Below are 27,222 nucleotides of genomic sequence, written 5' to 3' on the forward strand. Positions count from 1 at the left end.
CTGTGGGGTCCATGGGGGATCCTCTCACAGTCTGTGGGGAGGTGCCCACCCCAGAGTGGGTGGGTGCCTGGAGGGGACTGTGRGTGGTGACCCAGTGGGACATCTGGCCAAGAGAAGGGGCCCTGATTCCAGGCTGGAGCAGCCTGTCCTTGGAGGCCTGCACCCTGTGGATGAGTGACCCATGCCACAGCAGTTTTGGGAGGACTGTCTGCCCAYGGGAGGAACTCATGTCACAGCAGTTTTGGGAGAACTGCTGCTCGTGAGATGGACCTACGCTGGAGAAATTCACAGAGAATTCTCTCCTGTGGTAGGGACCCCACCTCACAGCAGGGGAAGGACTCCTCTCCCTGCGCAGTGTAAAAAAGTCTTGGTGAGGAACTGACCAAAACCCCAACCCATCTCCCTGTGATGTCGGTGGGAGGGAGGGAGGGGTGGGAGGGAGGGAGGGGTGGGGGAAAAAAGAGTCTTTTTAAGGGCTTATTTTACTTCTATTACTACTTGTTAGTAATAAATTCACTTTGTATCTCTACGTTGAGCCTGTTTCGCCCTTGGAGCGCTTTCTCCCAGTCCTTATCTCAACTCATGACCCCTTTGTTAATTTTTTTTCTCTCCTTTGTCCAGCTGTGGCAGGGGACAGTGAGGGGCTGCCGTGGGTGTCCGGTGTTTGGCCAGTGTCAAACGATGACAATCATTCRCAACAATGATTTCTAAATTGATGTAGGTGGTGCAGTTAGGGATTTTATTTGCAGGCAAGTACTTAGGCAGAGAACAACCTTCATTTAAATTTTAAATTTATGCCTATTTTTATAGAACCCTCCTGCCTCTAAACAGAAAAGTATCTCAAATGCCTTACAATAGCAGAAGGAAGAAAACCTCTAAATTGCACAGTATATCCCCTTAAACAAACACATCCACCCAATCCCAAAATGCATGATAAAATGTAACAAAAAACACTAGAGCACAAACAAAAACCAAACACAACCAAACRTAATTTTGCTTTAGTGAACATACATACAGGTTATTTTACCACTTTCCCAAAAAAGCCAGCCACTTCACAGTTAATATTTCAAGTAGATAGAGCTGACAAGGTTTTCACAGAATGAAAATAACTCCTGACTGAATGCCTAAGAAGAACATTACTGAAGGCCTAAGAAGCCAAAAGCTCTGGGGGAAAAAAAAATGTGCGAACTAATCAATGCTGAATATGCTTAAATGAGGCTGAAAGAAGTAGGGGCTGTTTGTCAGAACAGAGGTTTGATTTTTCTGAGGTGAAGGRAGCTGGGAGAAGGTTGTGGAATTCACAAGTTTTCCATAAAATTTAGCAAAAGATAATATTGACAGGGAAACATGCCATAACAGAATTTATTTCTGGTGGACAGACAACATTTGACCAGGTTTTCAATAAGCTTATTTTACAAGTATCCTGTAATGCTGATGAAGTAAAAATTCTTCCAAGAGCATGACTTTGCACATTTTGTACAGAGGAAAAATTCGGTGGTAAAAGTGAAAAATAAAGGTCCCAAATGTTCAGCCAAATTCTATAAAAGACCTTAGAAATGTGACAATCTTGAAAGCCAGAGAGCACAATTGATTTAACACATGTTTAATGTAGACAGAATTTTGTGTTCTCATGGGCTCCAAGCATAAGGATGGCTTCCTTCCCATGCACCACAAGCACAAACTCCAGCACTGTGTACACCAGAAGTAAACTGGTGGCTTGCAGGACACRTCTGGCAGGCTATCAGTTATCCATTCCCTTCAGCCTCAGCCCACATCCCACTGGCATTGCAAAAGCCATTTCCTTTGGCAGATTACAGCTGGTGCCACTGGCAGTAACTGCTGCCACTGCATCCAAGACAGAGCCACTGCCAATGGTTGATGCAAGGCTCTCAACAGCACCAGTAACACATCCAGAAAAYAAACATGGGCAAGAACAAGAACCAAAGATCTTCTAAGGTCCTTCATCTCACCACTGAAACTCTTTTTAACTTTACACATGCACCTTAAGTCACTACTCAGAATCATCATCCTCACGTAAAGAAAAARAAAACCTAGCCTTTTTCTTGGAATCAGTTGTAATTTATAGCTCCTGTACTGTGTGGAACATGACAAGTAAATGTGATCATTTTCYTGCACTTACCTTTCTCGTGAGCAGACTTTTGCGCCTCATTCCACAGGCCTCCAGCTGGAGACGCCCCCGCAATGCCAATTCAATTAACATACAGCCACGCAATCCCGAGGAGATGCAATCGTTCCAGAACGATGTGTAACCCTGTGAAGAACGAAAGGCAGTAATRTATCTCCATCTCCACCTGCAAGAATAAGGGCCTTGCTGTGTTCTCTAAGCAGTTCCCCTGCTTTCACACTTTTGAAGTGGCATCATTAGTCACTASCATTGCTGCCCTGAAAACATGAAAGAGAAACCCCTATTAGTTTTGACACTTAGTCTCTGCTTTTTGAAGAACCGGGAATCCTCAGGAAAACGATACAGAATGAAAGAGGGTGATACTAGGAACTGAGGTATAAAGTCATCTTATACATTGTAAAAATAAACTTACACGATTTTAAAGACATCAAGCGTTTGCTATTACTGACATCACATAGCTGTRTGAGTGACTGAGAAACACGATTTTACATGTCTCAATTGCCATAAACAACATGGCACTCATAAAGCAATAATAACCTGAAAATAGATACTAAGTGAACTACGGAGCATACTAGAAAACACAAATGTGGCAATCAGCACAAATCACAGAAAAGATTCTTTTGGCTTGAACACAGTAGACTAAAATACAAAAGCTTTCAAAGAAATATGTGGCACAACACTATTTTGTCATTTAAATCCTTTAAAAATATGTATTTTCACAGCTTGACGCATATAGTTCTTAAACAAACTGCAAAGCTTCAAACCTCATTTATTCTATGGAGTRCACCACACCTACCATGATTTATCTCTATTTCTGCATTGATAGTCGTCTGCTTAAATGGCAGAACAGAGCACTTGACCCAACAGATTTTACTCATCAGTATCTAGAAATACAAATACTGACTTTTGTACTCCATTGTTCAACAGCTTTGCCAAAAAAAAACTTACAGGAAAAATTCTCTTTTACCTATGGAGTAGCCAACTGTGTTCTAACATATGTTTTAATAATTGAGTATCTAAGACAACAGTCATTGAGAAATGTCTTTTGAGAAATATCTGCACAAATGTTCGATATGATTCATAAAGATCTTTACAATTCCTCTAGAGAAGCACTTCTGAAAATACCAACCGGAGTACTTTAGAAAGATGCTGTACACAAGACAAGGCTTGGAGGGAGAGGGGAAGAGAGCTCTGCTTTTCATAAATTTGTTCTCTAACTACCTTAAATCAAGAGCAAGTCAATTTTATTATTATTGCAGACAAAAGCCGCCAATGTATAAAGAYACAAGATGCACAATACCCAGTGTCGAACTAATGCTGTCAAGCACAGATTTCCAGGAACCTGTGAATGTTTGCTTCAATTTTACACTTAGCTACTTTCAAGAGCTGTATTATATAGATGACCAGTACTTCTGAAAGGTCTACAAAAGCCCTGCAWTTCTGAGGTAATTACTGAAATATGCCCCATACATTTATTTAAAACACCGTAAATATAAGTTTGGAAAGGCATTTGAGAAATTATCTAATCAGCCTTCTACTCTAGAGTTGATAGTTTGCAAGTATCAGCTACTCTTATAATGCCATTCAGTAATTAAGATTTTGGTTGGCACCAGACATTTCTTTGCCAAATAACACACAAGATAAGGTGCAGTATTTGCTTGATAGGGAAGAGATATGACTCCTGCATTCTGTTTCTAAYCATAAGTCACTTTACATAGTAATTTTTGAAATCAGACAACACACATGCAAACTAAAAATCTAGTGCACAAACTCACAGGCACGATAATTTACACTTCTTTATATTCACAAAAAGTTTCATATTATTAAGCAAGCAATYGAAGGGTTGATGCTTTTCCCCCTTTTTTAGCATATGAAAGCTGAATGTATTTTTTAAATTACTTTTGTAAYGAAGTGACATTAACTACACCACTCCCAGCAGCAATTACCAGATGTAAACTCCTCTGTTCCAGCAGATAACAGATGGCTACAGGCTGAGGGTTGCAGAGAAATACAGGCTCATAAGATAATTGAAAGTGACCACAGGAGTCTCTAGTTCAACCTCCTGCAACAAGCAGGTTCAGTAATGAAGTCAGATCAAGTTGCTCAGGGTTCTATTCAATCAAGTCCCAAAAACCTCAAAGGATGGAGAACGTACAGCCACCCAACAGTTTTTTACCAAGTGATCCTGCAAGACAGCTCAAAAAGATTATATCCTTGATAAATGGGACTGCTTGTTCTGGCGTGTTAGATGACACTGAAGTCATAAAAATATATTCCGCGTCACYGCATTCTTATTTCCTTTCTGCCTTGCCAGGCTCAGAGTTCACAGGTGATCCTCTACGAAGCAACACTGTATTTCCATACACAGAGATTGCACAACCACTAACACAGTTAAGAAAGMGATTCTTTTTAATCCATTAAACTGATCTTTCCAGATTGCTCATGCAGATGAACCGGTYGGTGTAGCAAAGATATCAGGCAATCAAAAGAACCTTCACAGAATATCAGTTTAGCACACAACAGTCCAACTAAATTATCCTTTAAATTAACTCAAAGTTCCAGAAGTAACTAAAACTGAATGGGAGACAAATCTACACTCCAAACACCCTCTTGACACCTACTTTAAATGGCATAGAGCATTACTAGAAAAGGTGCACAAAAGAGATACAAGGGGGTGAAGATTAATAATGTATAGAGAGGTAGAATGGCAATATAGAATAATGCACTACTAGTAAAGGAAACAAAGGCTAAAGGGTGATAATCAAAGCTAGATCACAGGCTGGAAATCAGGAGCCAACTTCTTTTCTGTTTTCCCATTCAATTATTTTTACAGGAAGGAAAAGGATTTTTTAAAATCCTTTAAGAAACAAGATCGATACAGCAGTTTGACAGACAGCAATAGATCTGTAAATCACATTTAGACCAGGATGAAGTCAATGTTCACTGGGGGAACTGTAATCCTGAACCCACCCTCTCCCTGAATGTGACCTGGTCACTGCTCATTACAGGACGTGGAACAATACAGGGATGAGGGTTTTAACAGCGTTCAGTTATTCCAAATTTCTAGCAGTCTCAAAACCCTTGACTGAAGATCAAATACCACTATTTAGAAATGCAACTCATTCCACTATTTAATGCTCTTAAACAACACTAGCTTTCTCACAAATAGAACACCAAGTATTTTTACTTTATCTGTCTTCCTGCAAGTCATATAGTTTTATAAACTTTTTAACTCAAAGAAACACTTATTTCATTAAAGTTGCTAAGCAGCAGGGGAAAGACTTACAAAGCAGGAGCTTATTTTTATCTGACAGCAATCATACTAGAATAGCACTTTAAGCTAGGAATAGCTTGCAAGACAAAATTTTAAATTTACAATGACTCAAAGATCAAAAGACTGTTTACAACTGTCATGTTTATTTACACAAACACAGCACAAAAGCATTTTTCATCAGACCTGACCTAGAAACTTATCGCTAAAAACTAGTTTTGCTAGACTAGCATAAACGGAAATAAGAACAAAGTTTACACCAAATACTTGTTACCATATTAACTTTGAAAGCTCAGAATTTACACCCAGGTATCAAAAAGSACAGAGCTAAGACTCCTTCCGCTTTAAGAATAAGTTATTCAAAATCCATGTTCACTAGGCCATTTCTTTCCCACCAGCTCCTATGGCATGTATTCACTTTCTCTTATTCCCATGTATTTTACCTGATTTCCAGCCCACACAGGTATTCCTGTTCAGTTATTCATTAATCACTTGAAACTCCCACCCATTAAACAGTCCATTGTACAACAAAGGCTAATTACCTAAACTACTTACCTTACATCTCCTGCTTCTACTTTGTCTCTTTAGAGGCATTAAGTTATCTGAGAGATTTTAAAATTATCAGTAATTTCTTTTTCTTTAAAAAAGATTGCTAGCACCTTATCTTTGCTCCAACAGGACATGGCAGCAATGACCACTATAATTCATAACTATGTAAAATGTACTGAGAAACTAACGGGATTAACCAGATGTGCCTGAAGATACTTTGTGCCAAATGACTTCCRCACAATTAAGGCTGCTTTAAGACTTGCAAAAAACTTTAAAATCATTTCACTTAAGCACAAAACAGCCAATCTCCACAGAGCAGACTCTCACAGTTACCTCTCACATTGCAATTACTCAGCTTCCAGGGATGTGTCACACTAGCTCCATTTGAAACAAGCAAACAAAAACTAACTAAAAAGAAACACACCATAAAGACCACCTTGAACAAACTTCACCATTTTCTGTTTACCAAGTGCAATTTAAAGTTATCCAGCAGTAACAGTGTAAAAAAATGCAATTAAATTGTTTTATGTTTATATAGGTAGAGAAGTAATTCCTAATGAATAACAAAAGTTTTTTAAAAAGGGAAAAAAGGAAAACATTCTTAATAAAATATAGTACAAAAGACTCACAAAAAATAGGTAATCTTTTACTCAATGATACTTTGTTTCATGAACCAGAGTTGYTAAATCTATTCCCACCACAGAAATACACATTCTGTTTCCACTTCAGTTAATTCAGAACAGCTGAGCAGCAGTTCCCTTTATACCTGCCACAGACAAGAAAGTTGCAGAGCAGAGTAAAAATCCATGAAAATACTTCAGATTCAAGAGAAAGGAAAGAAAAATGCTTGCAGAGTTAAAACCCTGAGGCTTCAAAATACACACATGGTAATATAAATAAATATGATGTGTTTAACTCACGAGGCTAAGGGCACCTGTTTACAGAACACAGCAGCTGCTAATGTCTTCAAATCCAAAGAGTTTCAAGCTAGTGCAGATTATTTTGCAGACCACAGAGACACTGCAAATGGAAATCAGCTTCATGACATCTTTTAAAAAAGCATCATAAAGGCACGCAATAATGAAGATAACTTGTTGGTTACAATTGCATACTCACAAAAAATTATTTTAGCACAACAGGCCTCTTGGGCCTATTCTCAGATCCACTCTGCCTCATATTCAGTATCATAGGTCAGTGTTAGGTCAAAGTTTTGGCCCTGACTCAGACTCAATTTACATTTATGAAAAACCACAACAATTATTTCTCAGGGATAATGCATGTAACAGTTCCCAGTCTATGCTACTCTCACTAAGAGCCTTTTCATTTTACATTTATACACACTCAAACTGAACAGTACTCCTTAGACCCTCACCTAGCACCCTCTACTTATTTTATGGTAAATAAATAAACCAAACAGTTGAAGGGAATTTTCTAAAGGAGAAACATCACTACAGGTACCCAAACACCCATATTCCTGTTCTCAAGAAATTCCAATTTCTTTTATGAAAGACACAAACAAGAAGATTTTGAAATTTGGCAAATAATGCAATTTCTGAAACTTTTTGTACGGACAAGTAAAATGTGGGTTAAACCCTTTCCAGCCATGGTAGTTCTATCAAAAGGGAAGCTGGCCAACAAACAGAAAGCAGAAGTGAACAATTACAGCTCCTGGGGAGTTCAGAAGTCCCAGTGACGAGGTAATACATCTTACAGTCTTGTCAGAAGACATCAAATCTCTCACTTCCCAGTTTCACACCTAGGAGGCACAATCCAGGTTAAAGAAAGTTTTCACATTAGCAAACAGTAAATTCTGAATTTAGGTACCCCATTCTCTATTAGAATAGTGTTTCAGAAAACTGAGCAAASAAGCTCTACCTGGATGGTGAAAGATACAGAAAATTAAGACTTTGCCAAACTCACTGAAGTTTGCAATCMCTTTTACTACTTCTGCATAGATGGCACTCAAACACTGTTGAGGGCAGCAACATAAAAGTTCTGAGACACAAAAGTATTCATTGGTTTGTTTACATACAAACACAGGTTGAGCTTTCCCAAACAGGTGTTTCTTCCTTGCCATCTATTCTCTCCGGTATGTGGCAGACTATTTTTATGGTATGTTCTCAGAAAACAGAGGTGACAAACATACTGGAAAATATTCYGTGCTTTCTGGCATCAGGGGAAATTACTGAGGGCAATTATTTCCAGGTCCAAGTAGGGGCCCTTGCCAAACACACATGACGGAGTAATAAATATACAATTTGGAGACACACAAAGCACACAACATTCAGTTCTACTGTTCAAATGAGAATAAGAGGAAACAGCTGTCAAGAGATGTCAGTCTGAGATGGACTAACTAAAGTGAATATGGGACTTGGGAAAAAAGAACTTTCCAAAGTCAGTTCAGGTCATCTGTAGGAATGGACAAGGTAAATTGAGTCATCTGCTGGCATAAATTTTATATGAGCTGCTTTTCATGTTGAATAGTGTAATTCGCAAAGAGCCTATTTACATCTAGCATTTACACAACAGTGTCATATGTACCTGCATGCTCACTGTGTGTAGTTAATTCTGAGAAAGACTCAAGTTCTATATATATGTAAATTCAGATTTCTTTTCTTAGAGGTACTAGAAGCGACAGAGAGAAACGCCATTGGTAAAACAGCAGGAAAAGAAACAGAGCAAAATGATACCCCAGTGTTAAATTACTTTTCCAGCACAAGCAACTCTTGTGAATCACTACTTTTTACCTTGGACAGATTCATTTTAGTTTTACTGACTTTTCAAGTCAATGTCACCACATCTCATTTTAACCTTGCACAACACCTAGCACATAATTGCAGAAGGTACATCCTCCCCCAAATTATCATTTGTAGCCATTTGAAGACTAAACCAGAGCAAGTCTAAAGCCTGAACCACTGCTGAAGACRAAGTATTTCTTCACACCATGGAAGCACACTGCTGTTCTCTCTCCTGAGCACACAGCTAGTTATGGTATTTCTAAGAGCTAATAGTCAGTTTCCTCACCCTATTCACAATGAAGGTGAACAAACTTCAGAGACAGCATAGGAAAGGGAATGAACGTGGTTGGGACAGATAGCAAAATGTAAGAGCATTCCATTTAGTGACAACCCCCACTGCAATAGATAAAGTGCATTCAAATCCTAACAATTTTTATAACCTGAATAGTTACAGCTAGAATTTACGCTTTGGGACAAAGAAATGGGGAAAAAAAATTTGTGCATTATTGGGATACCTGTGCTGAAGCCATTCCTGACCAAAATCTATTCAGAAAATACAAAAAGCATAAAGCTTAAGGTATCATGCACTATTCATCATTACATTCAGCTCCCCATTTTGGACTTCAGCAATGACTACCATGACGATCATAAATTGGAAGTTATATTATTTAAATCTGACAAGAAAGCAATAGCACCCCTTTCAGATTCCCTGAAGTAACAGCAAGTTCTTTCAGAGGTGCCTACTAGCCTATTATTAGCCAACACAAAGCACAGAGCTAACATAACACTACAAAATCATCATCTATCACCCATTTGAAACCTAYTGCAATAGACAAGCAGACAGTATTTCTTGAAATAGAGGCTGCAGCAAGCTATATTTCATAATGGACTTAATCACAATTGTGACAGAATTGTCACTTTTTCAGTCATGGAGTTCCTCCCCGAACTAGTAGTTTTGTGATGACAAAAAGACAACTGGGAAGGACAGAAGGGAAAGGATTAACAGCAGACCCTATCCTGTGCTCTGAGACAGGTGAAGAGTTATTAGGAACTTTGGTCTGCTACGGTTTTCATGTCAGAGATCTCTGTTTCCTTCCCCCTGCACCCTATCGCCAATGTAACAATCAATCACAAGCAACTTTACAACTTTAATCTGCTTCACAGCTATGACTGCTCATGAAACAAACACTGCTTAAAAGTATTTTGATTTTAATGAAGAGTACTAGTGGACTGAAAAGCATCGGGCTATCATATTCCAAAAAAAGACAACAACCATCTTGATACACTGTTTCCTTCATGTAGTCTTTCTACACCTAATACTACCTTGAATTTCTGAAAGCACTTAGACCACCTTAAAGCTGCTCCCAAATCCAAACAGGCAAAACACAAAAAAAGCAGAACATAAAGAGAAAAGAGACCAAAAGTACTTGGTTTATATGAAATAACGTTTTAGCGTAGAATTCCAATTCAATCTGTTGAGCCTAATTTTAAGAATTCCAAATGCATCTGTCACCAGCAYTCTTCTATAACAGAAACACTATGTCCTCCTGGATTAAATGGAGATACCAGCTGAACAGCACRATAGGACAAAGAACAGTATGGAGTATTGTCTTCTTACACCTGTACATGATTCTGTTGTTCCTATCCTTTCCAGCTGAAGATGAAACTGCTGATTGGAACTGCTGATTGCAGAAAGATAAATTGCCTGACATTGTTGGAGGTAAGTAAACCTCTCCTTTGTGAGAACACAACTATAAGAGAAATCTCAGGCAAATCAAAGTCAGGAACTGAGTTACTGGAAAATAAAACTTAGCAATAAGTCTACAGATTATTTAGATATTAAAAACTCCCAAAAATTAGTATTTTATTTAGGAACATCACCATTCCGTAAGGAACAACTAAAACATTTTTAAATCTCTTGAATGGGACAGGAGCAAGACTGATGCTACAGATGCTTAATTTAATACTGAGCATATTTTATAAAGTATTTATCCAACAAATCTGACACCTTTTTCAGTCAAAAAGTTCAATCACCTAATTTTTAAATTATACCTTAGAAATAAGGTACACTGTAAAAAAACAAAAGGAAGGGTTTATTTTCCCAGCATAGTGTTGCAAGAAGCTTCACAATGTAACAACAGGCAAATCAGTCTTGAGAAAATGGAATACAAAATTTTAAAAAGTCCACAACCTTTTCCAAGTTCTCAATGACAAACACAAATGCTGGTCAATACCAAAACTCCTCTTCCGCAGGCAGCCAGCATTTGTTCCACCTCAACTACATCCTTATACAGAATTCTGTGAACCTCTGATTCGGCTTCAGTAGCCTTAGACWGACTAAACATATAAAGCACCCTGAAGTCCAGTGAGAACCAATCAAAAGTCTTTTGGCCAGCCTAACTGAGCATATGTTTAAGAATGGGGGAAAAATGCAAACAACAAAAAAACCCCAGAGAAGATGAGAAAAAGGAAAAACTATTGCAACATTCATCAAAGACAGGCTGGAATGACTGAAATTACTTGAATTCTCAAGGTAAAAGTAAACTGCTCTCACCATAGCTATGTTTTATGAACTGATCCATTTCCATCTTCAGGGAACTGAAAAGATCTGTTCTCTTCTTTCCAATGCAGGTATTGCAAATTATATCAACCTGAATGTAAGTGCTATCACAGCACAGAAGCTGCAGCTGACAGTAAGTCTTAAACAAGGTAAGTTGACACAGTCTAATTATGCATGTGCTTTAACAACCCAGAGATTTTCTTGCTTTCTAATATACATTCAATATACATATTTCAGTTTATTAACTCTAACAGTTATCAACTTATTACATCTAAGAAAATCTCATAGGCCACGGCACTACAGTACCACACAATGCCAGACAGATTTAAACATAAAACCAAGTTCAGCTTCTCCAGCAGCATTCTCTGGCAAGTCCCAAATCAATTTCGCTTGGCAAGGAACTGTGTGATCTTAGCCCAAACTTAAAATAAAATGTTCAGGGTCAGGGCGCCTTTCTTGAACAACTCTTCAATTATAGTTTCAATCTTTGCCCATCTCCATGGACTCAACAGACAAGAGAGACAAAAAACCTCCACAATTCTGGAACACAAGAATGATGGTTAAGTTGAGAACACGTTCAGGTTTTTTTCCCTCATGCTTAGATTCCAAGATGACAAGCAGTCCTGAAACACAAAACTGAATTCTGTTCAGAGAGCAACATGATTCAATAAAATTCATTATTATTAGCAAATTACAAAAGACAAACCCTCCATTTTCCTTACTAAATAGTTTTCACATTTACTGTCTATCACACATTGATTTTCACTGCTTCTATAGACCAATCTGTTTTAAAGCATTTGGTTAAAGACATGATCCAGCTTCACTTGACATGAATGCATTCAGAGAAGGCTGTACTCTATGTAGCATATAGACAAACATTACATTTAATAACCAAAAGTGACTTTCATTTTTCAGATACCTCTAACACAGTTCAAAGGAATTTCAGATCTAGTGGAAGAAATAGTTGAAAAAAAACATTTTGAAGATATTCTGAAGAAAAAATTTTAGTAGACATTCATCCCTTTTACCAGTCATCCCACAGAAATCACAGAATCATGTCCTATGATATCCTGTATCCATAACTCAGGTGGAAGGAAATCAAAAGGATCATCAAACCCAACTCCTGGCCCTGCACAGGACACCCCCAACAATCCCACCATGTGCCTGAGGCATCTCCAGAATCTGGTTTTCCCTTATGTCCGGGGGTGCCTCATCCCAGCTACACAATCCAGCACTTGCCCTCATTAAAGTTCATGTGGTTGGTGATGCGCAGGCCTCTGACTCATCAAGGTCTCCCAGCAGGGGCCTCTACGACCTCTAGGGAGTCAACCGCTCCTCCCAAATTGGGGTCATCAAGCAACTTAATACTAAAAGATAAAAACCAAGATGCCCAAAATTTGTAAATGTTAAAAGAATATTCAAGTAAAACACTACTATAGGAATACTCTGGAAGAATATTCAAACTCCAGGTCATGAGCAATTTAAATAAACTGGATTCCTCTTCACATTAGATTAGGTCTTTGTCAACCTATACCGGGCTAACTCTTACCTGCAAATCTGACCTTTCAAATAAACCACCACCCTTCTCAACCCAGAGCCTTGCAGTATCATCTAATGATACATCCTAACCTATCAAACTTTTGAAAATTAGTATCAGTTACAGATAAAAACGTAAGCCAGGGTGCAGGAGTGTTTATTATTGGTATACTACAAGGTGAGGATTTTGATGTTTGACTCCAGTCCCTCTTGATTTCCTTTCTTCATGCAAGTGAAATCATTAGCCATTTCTCTGGAACATAAAATGTACTCTAGTTATAAACAGAAGATAAGTTAGTGGAGGAAATCTGAAATGTTCTGACAGTCAAACACAGAAATACTTTAGGAAAGCATGCATACATATTCTCTAAAACACAGTATTCYTGACAAGAAACTTGTCAGGTATTTGATTAACCTGCCACTGCATTTAGGAATAAATAACACACAGCAACTGCCGTCAAGTGCTGAAAGCACTAAAGCCAAGTGTTATTGCCCACGTTTTCAAGCACATACACAGGCATATGTTTCACAGGCACATTTCTCATTAAAACGAAGATTAAAAAAAAMCCTAAATTTGCTGAAGAGGAAGCAACTAGCATACACACACTGCTGAACCCTTACGAGACCTCTGATTAAATCAACGTTTAAGTCTGACTGCTCATTTAGAAATGGAAAGACAAACTCAGAAACTCAACTTTCATTATGATTAAGTGTATACACAAGCAGATAATGACTTCAAATACTTGCATGACTCTCACRAAGCCACCTTCCATCAGGGTCCAATCTCTATTTTCCATATTGGTGCAAAATTAAGACATAATTATTTGTTCAATAACCTTTGATTTCAACAAACTGATTTCTACTCTACCAGCTACTGTCACTGAATGTAAAATCTGACATTTATATGSAAGAAATGTTCAATTATAATTTAGTTCTACTAGTGTTGGGCTGAGCCTGGAGGYGGGGCAGCTAAGTCCCACAGTCCCTAAGACTGTTCCCTCAGTCAGTTTGGCAGCATTAGGGGAGCGAACAGGAAGACCAAAAGTGAAAAAACAAAAGTGATGCCRAATACTTGCTCACCACCTCCCACAAGCAGACTGATGCCCAGGTGGTCCCCAAGCTATGACCACCCACCCYGATCTCTTCACTCTCTTTTTATGACTGACAATGGCACTGCACAGCCTAGGGTATACCTCTGGTCAGCTGTTCTCCCCTCCCAGCCTCCTGCACACCCCACTTAGAGGATGGGCAGAGTGAGAAACAGAGGCGGCCTTGATGCTGTGCAAACACTGCTCAGCAACAGAAAACACAAGGTGCATTTATCAGCACTGTTTTGTGTTATCAACATTGTTTTAGTCAAAAATAAAAAGMATGGCACGATATTGGCTGCTCTGACGAAAATTAACTCTACAGAGAGGTCCAGAACACTTCTCTTAAAAACAGTAGAAAAACCCTAAATTTGGTGTGTCTTTCTAATATGACAAAGCATGTTCTTTACTGGCTGACTAAATAACAGGTGGAGGTTTCACTAACTCTGACTAACTAGGCCACAGTTAGTAGGCTAACACAGGCCACACCAATTAAAACTATAAAGCCTTCCTCCAGGCTTATAAATACAGTRTATCTGCCCCCAAAGAAAACAACCACCCCTTACCTCTCTTCTACATTTCCTTTACAGCAGTCACAATTATAAACACTGCATAAAGCACTGTATTATTTCAAACTGGGGAGCTGTACAATGCTTAATTTTGAGGAATCTGCATCTGGTCATTAATGGGAATGGAATTCTAGAGTCATGTTTTGGGTCTTAGTCATAGTGTAAAAAGGGAGAGAGAGTCTTCTCTTCTTTGTCTAAACCTCAGCTATCTTCATTTCAGTTCTTTTCAGAACAAGTGACAAACAAGTTTGTCACTTGTTTCACTTGCCCAGGTGCAAACAATTTTCAAGAAACAGAGTATCTCAYAATAATGCCATGCCAACATCTGTGTTACAGGATTAAATAAAAAATTCACCCACTGCATTGTTCTCACATTTAAAGGAACAAATTCCTCCATTTATTACTCAACAGTAACAGTTTACTAACTGTAAACTGAAAGTCTCAATCATAGTTGGCAGCAGCTGGTAAAGCAGGAGCTCCATCTTAATACCCAGTTCTGGCAAAATACTTGTAGGCAGCCCTTCCTCAGTGATCAATACAGACAGAAYATCCACCTGGCATTTACCTTGAGCTAGACAATGAGTGTTACACACCTGCCCTGGTCACTGTACACTGCAGAAGACACAATACTGAAATTACAATATATATATGGAATGCTTCTCTTGTGGTGGAGACTGCCCAGTATGCAAGTGACACAGTAAAATAAAGTGTCTATTGAAATWAAAAAATGAAAACTCAATGTGCTGTGCTATACAAGAATGACAAGCTAAATACAAACATGCCAGTACAACCCATGCACAAAAGAAAGCCTAGCAGCTAAGAACTTTAAATAATATAACCACACAATGCTGTCTAGTAAGATCATAAAGGAGATAATTARAAAGTATATAGCAAAAAGCAGCTTACAAGTCCTTAAAAGAGTATCATCAACAGAAAGATATTCAAAAAGCACAACAGACTAATTTCCCGGTGTGATGAACAAATCCTGTAACATCTACAAACAAAAAAAGAGCTTTAAATTTAACACTTCTCCAATTATAATGAACTARCTTATAAGGCATATTATCTCAAAGGTCCATCACAAACAGGGCAGGAAAAAGGGGAAAAAAAAAGTGAAATGCAGTAGTTTAGTATAGGCTCTACTGGGGGAGGTGGGAAAGACTTCGCATGCACAGTTGTGGCTCACACTCAAACTAACAGCTTAGTGAYAGAACCACACACCTTTGTGCTCCTACTCATTCAGGCTTACACACAGTGCACTTGCATGAAGAAGGAAGAACCATTTTATCTGTAATTGTATGATTTTTATGTCTGCAAAGAATATGTGAAATCATTCTGCAGCAACATTCTATGACCATTTCTGAAAGAAAGCAGTTACCAACATTTATCTAAGTCCTATTTGCAAGCCAGAAAAAAGAAGGCAAAAGCAGTACATAATTATTTTCTTCCTTTACCAAAAGTTATATGAAAATGGACTCAGTATGTTGTCTGTGCAGAGGAAACCAAGCTACATGTTTACTCCAGATTAGACTTCCCCTCTTCCCAGTAGTGCAATATGCAGGTGAGTATGTGCTGTAGTAATGATTCTATGCGYAAGAAAGTAATTCTTAAATATCCTGTCTGCAATACTTAGTCTGGTCAATTTACCCTTGCAAAGAAGTGCCATTAGATGGACCTTGACTAATTTAAATAAATGCTGCAGTATTTTATTCAAATTAGGATCAAAGAACACCTGAAAAAATACCATTACTTCTTTGGTACAAAGTATTATTTTCAGTTTCATGATTATTTCCCTTCTAGAAGTAAAAAACCCAAAAGTTTCTTATATATACTTTATGCAAAATTTTTAATAAAAGCAGCTTGCTATAGGAAGAGGAAAAAGAGTTATGGGGTGTTTTTATGAGTGCTTGAGCTAAAGCTTTAAGAGCACTTAAAAGACTGGAAAGCACTACTAAAAAGGCTTTGACAGCGTCTTTGTCTTTGCCCTACACTAGACAGCTTGCCCTAAAAAAAGGGACTAAGCCATGCTCAAAGTTATCCACAGAAAAATAATATAGATTACGGAGTAGCCATGCTGTGAGTGCAAGGATAACCACACCAACTTGGCATGCAAATCACTCAAAATCAGCATACCCTCAAAAGAGCCCMAAAGCAGGATTTACTCAGCAGCACATTAAAGAAGCACTTTACTGCATCTTGTAGCAAACAGAATTGGGGTACTCCTCCTCCCAGAGCTCCTATCTTCTCCCAGCCTAYAATTTATCTATGGATATGATACAATAAAAAAGGTAGGCAACTAAGAGAGAAATAATTTTTCACCACAGACATTACACAGTTTGCTGTTATTAGGCCCTGAACATTTGAGAAAAAGCACGTCTTTGTCCAGGTTTCAACACACTCATACATCATTCTTCAACTGCAATGCGAATGAATTCCCAGCAGACGCCTCTTCAAGTTACACTTGTTTGTCTCAGAAATTTTCCAGCAAAACTTGGGCACTTCAGCTTCTGGCTGAGACTTTTTTTAGTGAGAGGAAAAAAMTACTAGAAGGATACAAAGAAGACTTTTCAAAACCTGATAATTTCTTACATAGGCAAATCCCCTCAGACTTCTGCATCATAGAATGAGTTGCACAAAATCAAATTTAAGAGCAGGAAAAACATGGCTCACATTTTAAGTGTTTTCAAAATTCCTATGTCACCTTTCATATTAATATCTTCAGTATTAGAATATAAAATTCAGAAAYCAATGCAGATATTCATATTCGTAAGAACAATAAAAAAACTACATTTAAGTATTAATCTGATTAACATGAAATAGCCCATTTGAAGTAGGCACACTAGCTCCCTAATAGCTTATTTCAATACAATGAAAAATATCGTAAGCTGGAGACCTTCATGTGACATATCTCAACAAAAAGCTACACTGCAAAACCAAATCTTCAGTAATAAATGAAATTTTGAAGGCCAAACATGAACAACAAAGATCCAAGATAATATCCGTATCTGATAAAGTGATTTAACGTCAATTTCACAAATGTCATTTCAGTCTTCAGCTGAGAAAGGGTAGAAAATGCAAGAAATACTTACCACTGCAGTACCCAGATATTTTTCAGCATACTTTACGTGAGTATTCTTTCAGCAAGTAAGGAATAAGTTACAGACTGAATAAATATTTTATCTTAGTGGGTGCCAGATCTTTCTATTTTACTTGTGGCAATTGTACAGAGGATAGAAGCAGCTGAGTGCATTGCTATACTTGAATAGATGCCCAACAAATACCAAGAGAAAATTTCAAAAAGGAGCCAAAAAAAAAAGATACCCACAATCAAGAGAAACCCTACAAGGATGAAATTCAGTGAAGCAAGTTACATAGCAGGGCCATCTCAGAACCTCTCCGTTTTYATAGGACTGAATTACAAGATGTCTGGAGGACCTGTAATGAATAAGCTGCCCTGTACTCATCTCTTAGCTATCATTTAAAAATAATTTATAATCTAACTTCTAATATTTATCACGCCCTTTTTCTGCGAGTGATGGATCTCAGTTGCTTTAGGAGTTCTACACCGAAACTCCCTTTTGCTGTGGCTTTGACCTATCCTATCACAATAYCCTTTTTTTACCTAATACAGGAGTTCTTTACTTTAGCACATGCTTTTTATTCCTATAGCAACTAGCTATTACTCTGCTTTAAACGGATGAACCTGACTCCCTCTTCCACATATTTCTAAAGGGTTTCCAAATACCTGCAGGTATTTCATGCTTCCCTGAAAAATTTTATTAACATATTTTCTTCCAGCTTATTACCTGCTCCTCCAAGGACACTGCATCTGTCATGTTATGCAAGCATGCACATACTTCAGCACATATCCCTTATGCACATACTTCAGCACATATCCCTTATAACCTATCTTGACTTTGGAATACAGAAATAATTACATATACACAGAAGATGTAGATGGAAGAACCACCGGTGAAAAACTGCAACCAGGACACATATTTTATGTACAATTTCATCAGGCCTACCTGGTGAGGGACACACCATTAACAAACAGAAAGGCCATGTCCAAGAAGCATGCTCAAATGCAATTAACTGTGCTCACAAAACAGCAATTGGACTGAGGGATGGTGTGTTTGTTTTACAGCTGCCASAAATTCCCATCACTGAATCCATATTGCAGCAGCAACTAGTAAACTCAAAAGCCTTGCTGTGGTTGTTTATGACCATTGCATCACCCTGAAAACAGGATTTACATGAATATCTAACAATCTCCAGGAACACACTGAACCCATCAATGCGTCACTAAATGGGATCTTCCTGAAAAACTGTTCCCTATACAGAAAAAGCTCGTCCATCTACATTTAGAAATTATAAAGGTAGCTGTGTACATATGAGGTATTTTTGTACAATTTACATGAAGTTAAGCCATACTCACTAGTGTTTAACTTCACAAAAAAAAATTACCCAAAAATCTGAAGGCTGAGTTATCAATGCATGTATCAAAGACTTTTCTGAGAAAGCAGCTGTTTTTAGGGAAACAATGTTATTTGGCTAAAACAGAGTCCTTATTTTTATATTTTTTACTTKTATGTTCTTTGGCAAATTCAGTCTACTTTTTGGGTTTTCCTTTTTTGAAAGTAAACATTATATTGCTTTATCCTGTTGGAATAACAGGAAGGATGTTATCACCTTTAAACTTGCAGGCTTTCAATTGAGCTTCTATCTCATAAATCTGTCTGTGACAGTCCCTTAGCCTTAGTATAGTTTCACAATTACACTTTACAAACCCTATATTGCTCTTTTCTGCTTGGTCTCTTTAGAAAGTCTCACTCAAATCGGTTACAGTAAATCAGTTCTACTGGAAGTAAAGATTTTACAAAAAGCATTTCCAGGTGTGTAAAGTGGGTTARTTCTGCTTACTTATCATTAGAACAACAGAGAACATAAAGTACTTATCTTGGAAAATGAGCCTATAGTTTTATTTCCAGTATTAAAAGGAAAACACATGAGAAATGTTTTAAATAGTGTAGCCTGTACATAGGGGCACAAGCAGACCCAAAATCAAAGTCCAAATCTCCATGTTTCATGTCTAACAAAGCTTACAAACAGGGTATGCTACAGTTCTGCATTTAAGCCCCCTRCCATAGCGATGACATTATCATTCTTTCTGTCTGATGTCTCCACTGCAAAATCCCAAGGGAGTTATGGATATCTATGCCACTGTAACCATTCAGTTCCTTTTTCTATACAAAGGAGTGTTAGATCATCTGTAATTCATGTCACTGCTGCACTTAGCAAAGTCAGACAATTTGTAACTTTGATGCACACCATTGCAAAGCAAGTCTTTTAGACCCAATGTTAAGTACTRCCTTTTGACACATCATGAAGACTTGTGCCACATATTCCTCCTAGGCAGACACAGTACTCCCTACCTTGAAATCTTTACCACATAAGACACATAGGCTCAGCAAATTTAAGACACTATCATGTTTACAGAACAAGATGTGAAAGTTTACCTCCCCAGTTTACACTGTCTGTCTCAAGGTAAGGTTTCCTACAGCAATCCTGCCAGGAATCTCTCTTGCCACTCATARCTTACTTTCTCCCAACTATKCATGTGTGCAGAAAGAGAAATGCTCATATGCACATGCCTTCAATTTCACAGGTAGAAGCAGAGATCTACTGTCTGCTCAGGTTATCAGAATGCCACGGCAAGGTCCACCTGAAAAAATGGGACTACAAGAATGCCATAAAACACACGTATGAGAGAGAAAAATGTGACTGTAGCAGGCATATAAACAGATCATAGAATAAGCTGGGTGATCCACAGGGATCAMTGAGTCCAACTCCAGGCCCTGCAAAGCACCATCCCCCAGGGTRTACTGCCCAAGTGCTTCTWGAACTCAGCCAGGCTTKGTGCTGTGACATGTATTAGAAAAACAAATGTTAATCAAGAAAATCACTCTTTATTCACTATCAACGGTAAACTTATTTTCGATGCAGTGCTCTGTCAAAGAGCATGTAACTTACTGCCTTCCCTCCCCCATTATTCTGTCCTGAACAAGAGACCTCCATTCAAATCAAAGAACTGGGTTAATTAATTTATTTGAACACAGACAAAAAAAAAAACAAGTTTAGTTGACAAAAAAAAGCAAAGCAGGTTGCCTAAGCAAATCCATGTTACATCTCATATCTAAAATATAGGTATATTATGCTTCATCATACACATCGAATTAAACTGCTTCTCCAACAGAACTGACATTCTGCAGAATGTGTGCTTTCCATATTGACTGCCTCCTTCAAACAAAAATTCAGCACACTGGTGGAAGTACACTTTCCTCAATAACTCATTCACAGTTATTCATAGAAAACTATTAAGCTATGAAATCAGTAAAACAACAGAATTATATAATAATGCCATTTCTTCACTTTGACATGGTTCTTGTTACTCATGGCTCATTTTTGTCACATAACCCTTCCCTCCGACTTTAAGGTATTTTTCCTATGCACTATTCTGCAAAGCCTTAGTGAAAAAGGGCTACTCATTATCCTAGAGCACCTGAGGACCTCGTAAGTATCACAGTTCTGTCTGACAAAACCCACAGGAGTAGAGCACACTGGAGCCACGGGTAAGSTGAAGGAAGATAAATGTGCCAGGTTCACCCAGGCCTTCAAGTCCAACGCTGGACTTGAAGCCCTGGCCCCCATATCAAGGTCCCCGTCTTGCCTCAGGCCCTCTATATTCTCTTTCATGTACATTTATATGAAAGCCCCTCTGCGAAACCCGCAAAGAAAGGGCAGCGCTGAAAATTCTGCCGGGTTCCCCTTCCCCAAAATCTGKGCACCTTTTCCCCACCTCCTCCAAAACACCGAGCCTGTTCCAGCCATACCATGTCCTCCGTCCCCTCTAGCCCCAGCCCGCAGTCACTCACCGTGCAGCGCCCTTGACCCCAAACCACCATCATGCTCCGCTTCCCCATGCCCCCCCCCAAAACCGGTGTCCCTTCGGGCACCCCCTGCCCAGCGCTCCCGGCCGCACCTCACGGTCCTTGAGGCCCAGGAGCAGCACTTCCTCCATGAGCGTGAGCCGCGTTTCCTTGGAATCACCCTTCTCGTCGTCCCCGGACTCGTCCCGGCGCCCTTCATCCTCGGGGCCGCCGCCGGCGCCCCGCTCCTTATCGGCGGCGGCGCTGCGGGAGGCCTCGGTCCGGCGCTGCACCAGCCCGGAGCTGCGCTGGGTCAGGGAAGTCATGGCTGGCGGAGAGAGAGCGGGGCTCGGCGGCGGCTCGGGGAGGGGACGGGCCGGGCTGCGAGCCGCTCCGCCCTACGCGCCCCGGCCGGGGGCAGTCATGGGGAGCGGGCCGGTCCCAGGGCGGCCGCGCTGGCGGCGGCGGCGGCTCAATATGGCGGCGCGGGCTGATGTCAGCGGAGGATGTGGCAGCGCCGGGCGGGGCGGTGCCGGAAAGGGACCCGCGGCTGAGGGAGCGCGGCCGTGACCCGGGGCGGGCATTGCACTGCCTTGCGTCCGCCGGCTGTGCTTCCGAAAGTGACTCGTTTACACAGCCGCAAGTCCTCTTGGTTTCATACAACCATTAAAGTTGGAAGAGACGCTCAAGACAATCCGGTACAACCGTCGGCCCAGAACTGCCCCTGTAACTCCTAAAGCACCTCACCCAACGCCGGATCCAGACGCCTCTTGACCTCCAGGGATAGCGACTCCAGCATGTCCCTGGGCGGCCTGTTCCAATGATTGACCATTAGAATTTAGCCACAAAGCCGTGCCCAGTCGCTGGCACAGCCCTCCAGCCCCCTTACCTCCTCATGGAAGGCGTTCGAGGYTGGGKTGCAGGTGGCGGTGAGCCCGGGCCCGTGGAAGGTGCGTGGCCCGGGAGCAGGGCGGTGACCGCACTGCTGAGGCCACACTGCGAGTGTTCCGAACCCAATCCTTCGCATAGGCCCTTCCGTAAGCCCTTCGCATCCAGAGAAGCGTAAGGGAGCTGGGGAGGGGTCTTGAGGTCAGGTCTGATGTGGAGCAGCTGAGGCAGCTGCTATTCAGGGTGTTTATGCTATTCAGAGAAAAGGAGGCTCAGAGGGGACCTTGTCACTCTCTRCAGCTCCCTGACAGGAGGGTGCAGCCAGGTGGGGATCGGCCTCTTCTCCCTTACAACAGCTGACAGGACAAGAAGCACAGCCTCAAGCAGTGCCAGAGAAGGTTCAGGTTGGATATTAGGAAGCATTTCGTCACTGAAGGGGTGATTAGACATTGRARTGGRCTGCCCAGGGAGGTGGTGGAGTCACTGTCCCTGGAGGGGATGTGGCACGGTCTGGTTGACATGATAGTGTTGTGTCATAGGTTGGAGCTGGAGATCTCAGAGGTCTTTTCCAGCCTAATTTGCTTCCATCATTCTGTGTCCCCATCCATGACAGAGCGTTGGAATGAGATGATCTTTAAGTCTCTTCCAAACGAAACCATTCTGCGATTCTGCAATTCTGTGAGTATAGACATGTACCTGTCCCATGAACTCAGATGAGCCCTCAACAGTTTTCACTTCAAGTTGTGGAGAGGGAGTCTTTTGGCTCTGCTACTGATGAGCACCTTTTCAAAACTTTTTATATGTGGCACACAAAAAACTCAAAAAAATCTTATTAAGGCTAGATTATGATGTAAGTTTCCAGGCAGTGTAATTTCATTGCAGAATAAAGGTGCTTGTGGTGCTAGAATGCTCTAGACATTTTAGTCCACAGTTAGAATATTCAATTTAACTGTATTGAGATATATTGAGATATGTAGATACAAACATATATAAAATAGGTATTTAATACATAAATAAAAAAGATTAATAAATAGAGGATTATTTTTAGTGACCTGTTTGTTGGTGTAGAGGTTGGGGTTTTTTAACTGCATGCTGTTTACCAAGAGCTCTGAGTCACTCTGAAAGTGACTTTAGCTTTCACTAAGGACCCCCAGTCCCTGTATCCCTGCTATTGTGACCAGGTGACAATTTGGTACAATTTGATAAGAAAGAATAGCAGATGGACAGTCCTGATCCCCAGAGGATCTGGACCCCTCACACAAGTGTTTGCTGCTTGTGCCTCTTCTGTTTTTTGAGGCCTGCTAATTATTGACAGTCYACTTACTGTGTRATGTTCTGATWTTTTTTTAACTTYCTGGGTTTTTTRTTAATTAAAATGTCCTACTGTACCAACTCAAATGCCAAACCAAAGCTGAAGGATATAACCTCACTGTTATTTTTATCAAACAAGCATTTGCTCAGAGGAGAGATACCACAATAGCACTGCAAGATCTGTTTCCTGGAAATGTCATTTCTGAGTTGTAATTAAACTSAAACATTTATTCATTTAGTCCTCTGTGAGCAACTTGGATATTTTTCTGAGGATTACAGTCAAGATGACAGTCATGTAATTAACCTGGGTCRTTCTCTTTGCCCTCTTTTAACATAGTCACTGTATTAGCTGTCTTTCTGTTCTTTAGAGCTCCCAAGGTTTATTGAGAATCATATTTAGAGATCAAAAAAAAGGTTCAAAAAATCTCTTTCGAAAACATGTATGCAAGCTATCCTGCCTTACTGATACAAATTACTTAACTGTAGTGCTACTGTTTTTTGGGATTTTTTTAAAATTAAAATACTGTTACTGAAGGGAATTTAAGCTTTGTCTGGTCTGATAATATTTACCTATTTCCCCAGAATGCAGAGCTATTTTTTGAATACATTTTCTTAAAGGACTGTTAGCAATTCTTACATTTGACTTGTAATATCATTGGTATAATTGCCTTGTACCTACTTTCAATTTACATTTTCTCTAGTCCTACCTTAAAGGAATTTTATAGTCTTCWTTTTTATCAATAGAATGCACTGTTTGGCTGTTACAAGTATTTTTACTTTCCCACTAGATTGGCGTGGCATTTAAGTACATTTGTGTTTTGTCCTCATTGCATTTTAAAGGTTAACTACTRGCATGTTCATTATCAACTTCTAATTTTTTCATTTTATTTTTTTAGTTCCTTTCCTCAAGGACSTCAAAGAACTTAAAATTTTCAGTTTTTTAAAAATCAGTTTTTAAAAATAGTTGCTACTTTTATTATTGATTTGCCCACTTTTCTGTGTTTTGTTAACATACTTGCAGGATCACTTGTAGGTTAGTAATTTTTAATTTTGTTGATCAATTTAATTTTCATTAGGATGAGGTGAAGAGGGATGTTCCTTGTACTTAACAGTCACTTTTTTGACTTAGAGGCTCAGGTGTTTGCACAAATTGAGTGGTATAATTTCAAACAAATGTATTTCTTCATTATTAATTTCAGTTCTGACTCATTATCTGATGAACATAAACAAAGAAGCTYAGTGAGAATTATTAAGAACACATATATTTAAATTTGGAGCCAATTAATTTTTTAAACCATTGGAACATTGTTCTACAAAACCAAAATCTGAGTAGTAAAAATGGCAAACAAACATGTTTCAGCACATGATTTTGTTGGTGAACTATGATTTTGTTGGAGAAGGATGTTGATCCCTTCTACACAGCAGAGAGCTGGTGTGCCAGAGATTAACACTCAGATACCAGCCTGGGAGATTCATTGTCATGACCTTCATAAATGCCATTTATTTTACAGTGCCAAGCAGTATTTGAAAAATATTTCTGAGTCCTGCATGTCTTTATCAGTAGGCTGTAGTCCCTGACACTACAATGTGTGGTTGATGTTGTTTGGATTGTCACTGGGCATCTTGTTGGGTACAGATTCCCCTTCCTCCCCGCTCCTAATGCCAGTGGTATCAGAGAGCTGAGGCTTAAAATCTTCAAAACACTCTGTTGATAAGTAATAATGGAAAAGCACAGCCCGTGGTCTATAAATAATTCTGTTCATCCTGCAGTAAACTGACCTTGTAAKGCATCTTAGTTTATCCTTAAGCCCATATCTGGTGGAAAGCAGTAGTCTTCTGAAGTAGCTAGGATTTTTGAATTGCTGCTAGCCAACTGGGAGGTTGAAATAAAAGGGAAAAGAGCAAAAGCATGAATCTGAGAGTCTTACTTTCTGTTGTGCTTGTTGCAGTTGCCATGATTTTCTTCCCCATGGGAGCAGGGATTACCACAGTGATGTCAGCAGGAAAAGCAAGTAAAAAATACTSTGTGTGCTGGGACTGCAGGTCAGACAAAGAGTAACTATTTAACACCTGAAAYGGGAGCTCACAGGCTCTTATCTACAAACAAATGTTTCACAACTTGAACATCAGGTGCACAACGCAGMGCTGGCTAAAACTGGAAGTTGCAGAAACCTCAATCTCGCAGGCTCTGGAACTTCAGATATAGTGGGTGAATCCTACCTCTACTATCACAGCATCATCAGAAGGCACAGGTGAGCAGATTTTTCTCTTGAAGGACAATTAGATCAATAGGATGTGCATGTTTTGAAGCTGACAGCAAGAAAATAGGAGGAGCTGTCTTCCAGAAAGCTGCTGGCTCTGTTATGGCTTCACTATCCAGCAGTTTCACCAGTCAAGCTTGTTTACATTCCTGCCTGTGTCTTCCATTCCCTCCCAGTGAAAGTCTGACACTCCCTATGAGGCCACTAAAAACAAGTGTCAGCTGGAGCCATGACCTTAATCCCTGTAAGGATATGACTTAAAAACAGTCAGGGAAATGTGTTCCCCTGTATCATTTCAGGGATCTGTTGACAGGGCAGTCTCACCCATAGGTACAGGGTCATTGCTGAGGGAGCACTGGGCTGGAGTACAAAATATGGAAACCCAAGGATCAGGACCAAATGGTGACAGGAATTCCTTAGAACCAAAAAGTCTTCAAAACCGTGCTAATTACAGACATGCTACTAGAGTGCTCGACTAGATATTGATGCCAAAAAAGAACTGGAAACAAACTGTTGAGAGATTTGTTCTGTCCAATATTGTTCAGTATGATCTCCAACAACAGGATTTTTGCTGCCAAGAAGAATCAAGATGCTGAAAGGCACAGAGTGATGAAAGAAGRAGAAGATCAGAGATAAGGGACAAGAGAAGTGAGTGGACCTGTGTGAGATACTGTATGTGGGAAGAAACCAGAGTCAATGATCAACTGAGTGTAGAAGTTGTGTCTGGTACACAGTGATCATGTAATAGTCTCTCTCCATTTCAGCTGCACCTGTTTTACTCATGCAATTTTTTTGGTTACTAAATAAATCCTTCATTAGCCAGTGCAGATCAGCTGGGTTTTTTTTTGTTTTTAGGAACAGACCTTCCAACACTAACTGCAAATTTTCTAAGTAAAAAGCACTTACTGATATGACTTTTTCTATCTGTACAATAAACTCTCATTTGGCAGCTTTTAATGCCCAGCTGTTTGGACATGGCTTAAATTGTCAGTTCATAAAATCAAAATTTGCCAATGTACCTTTTCCAATAGCCACTTTTTAAGCTTCTCCCTTAAGATGATTCAATGTTCTAGGATTCTCAGAAATTTGTAGATTTAATTACTACTTTCAGCAGCATAAGTACTGGTGTTTTACACTGAGCTCATATAAAATCAGATGCAGCCACTGAGTAATAAAATACATTTTCAAATGACTTTGAGTCAAAAACCAACACATGCCGCTTTTAAGTTTTGTACCTACAAATACAATAAATTGTTGGTTTTTAGAGAAAGAGTGACTGGCATTTTATGAAGACCAAAGGCAGACATGCACATTTGCTCATTTCAAAATMATTTTTTCATTTTCAGGTATTTCCAGATGATCTCATTTTCTTATCTTCA

General features: G+C 39.5%; 1 protein-coding gene across 1 annotated transcript in view; it reads right to left on the minus strand.

Annotated features, from left to right (window-relative positions):
* Positions 1-21,884, minus strand: part of GOLPH3 (golgi phosphoprotein 3) — a 33,983-nt gene extending 12,099 nt beyond the window's left edge. The window contains exons 1-2 of the mRNA XM_057380157.1: positions 21,497-21,884; positions 2,141-2,272 (exon numbers count right to left, since the gene is read on the minus strand). Of these exons, the coding sequence (XP_057236140.1) occupies positions 2,141-2,272; positions 21,497-21,709 (345 nt within the window). The 5' untranslated portion in view covers positions 21,710-21,884. The remainder of the gene's footprint in view (positions 1-2,140; positions 2,273-21,496) is intronic.
* Positions 21,885-27,222: the final 5,338 nt, after the last annotated feature.

The sequence above is a fragment of the Malurus melanocephalus genome, unplaced genomic scaffold (genome assembly GCF_030028575.1).
Source record: "Malurus melanocephalus ecotype Western Australia unplaced genomic scaffold, MMel_1.1 scaffold_438, whole genome shotgun sequence".
NCBI classification, from domain to species: Eukaryota; Metazoa; Chordata; class Aves; order Passeriformes; family Maluridae; genus Malurus; species Malurus melanocephalus.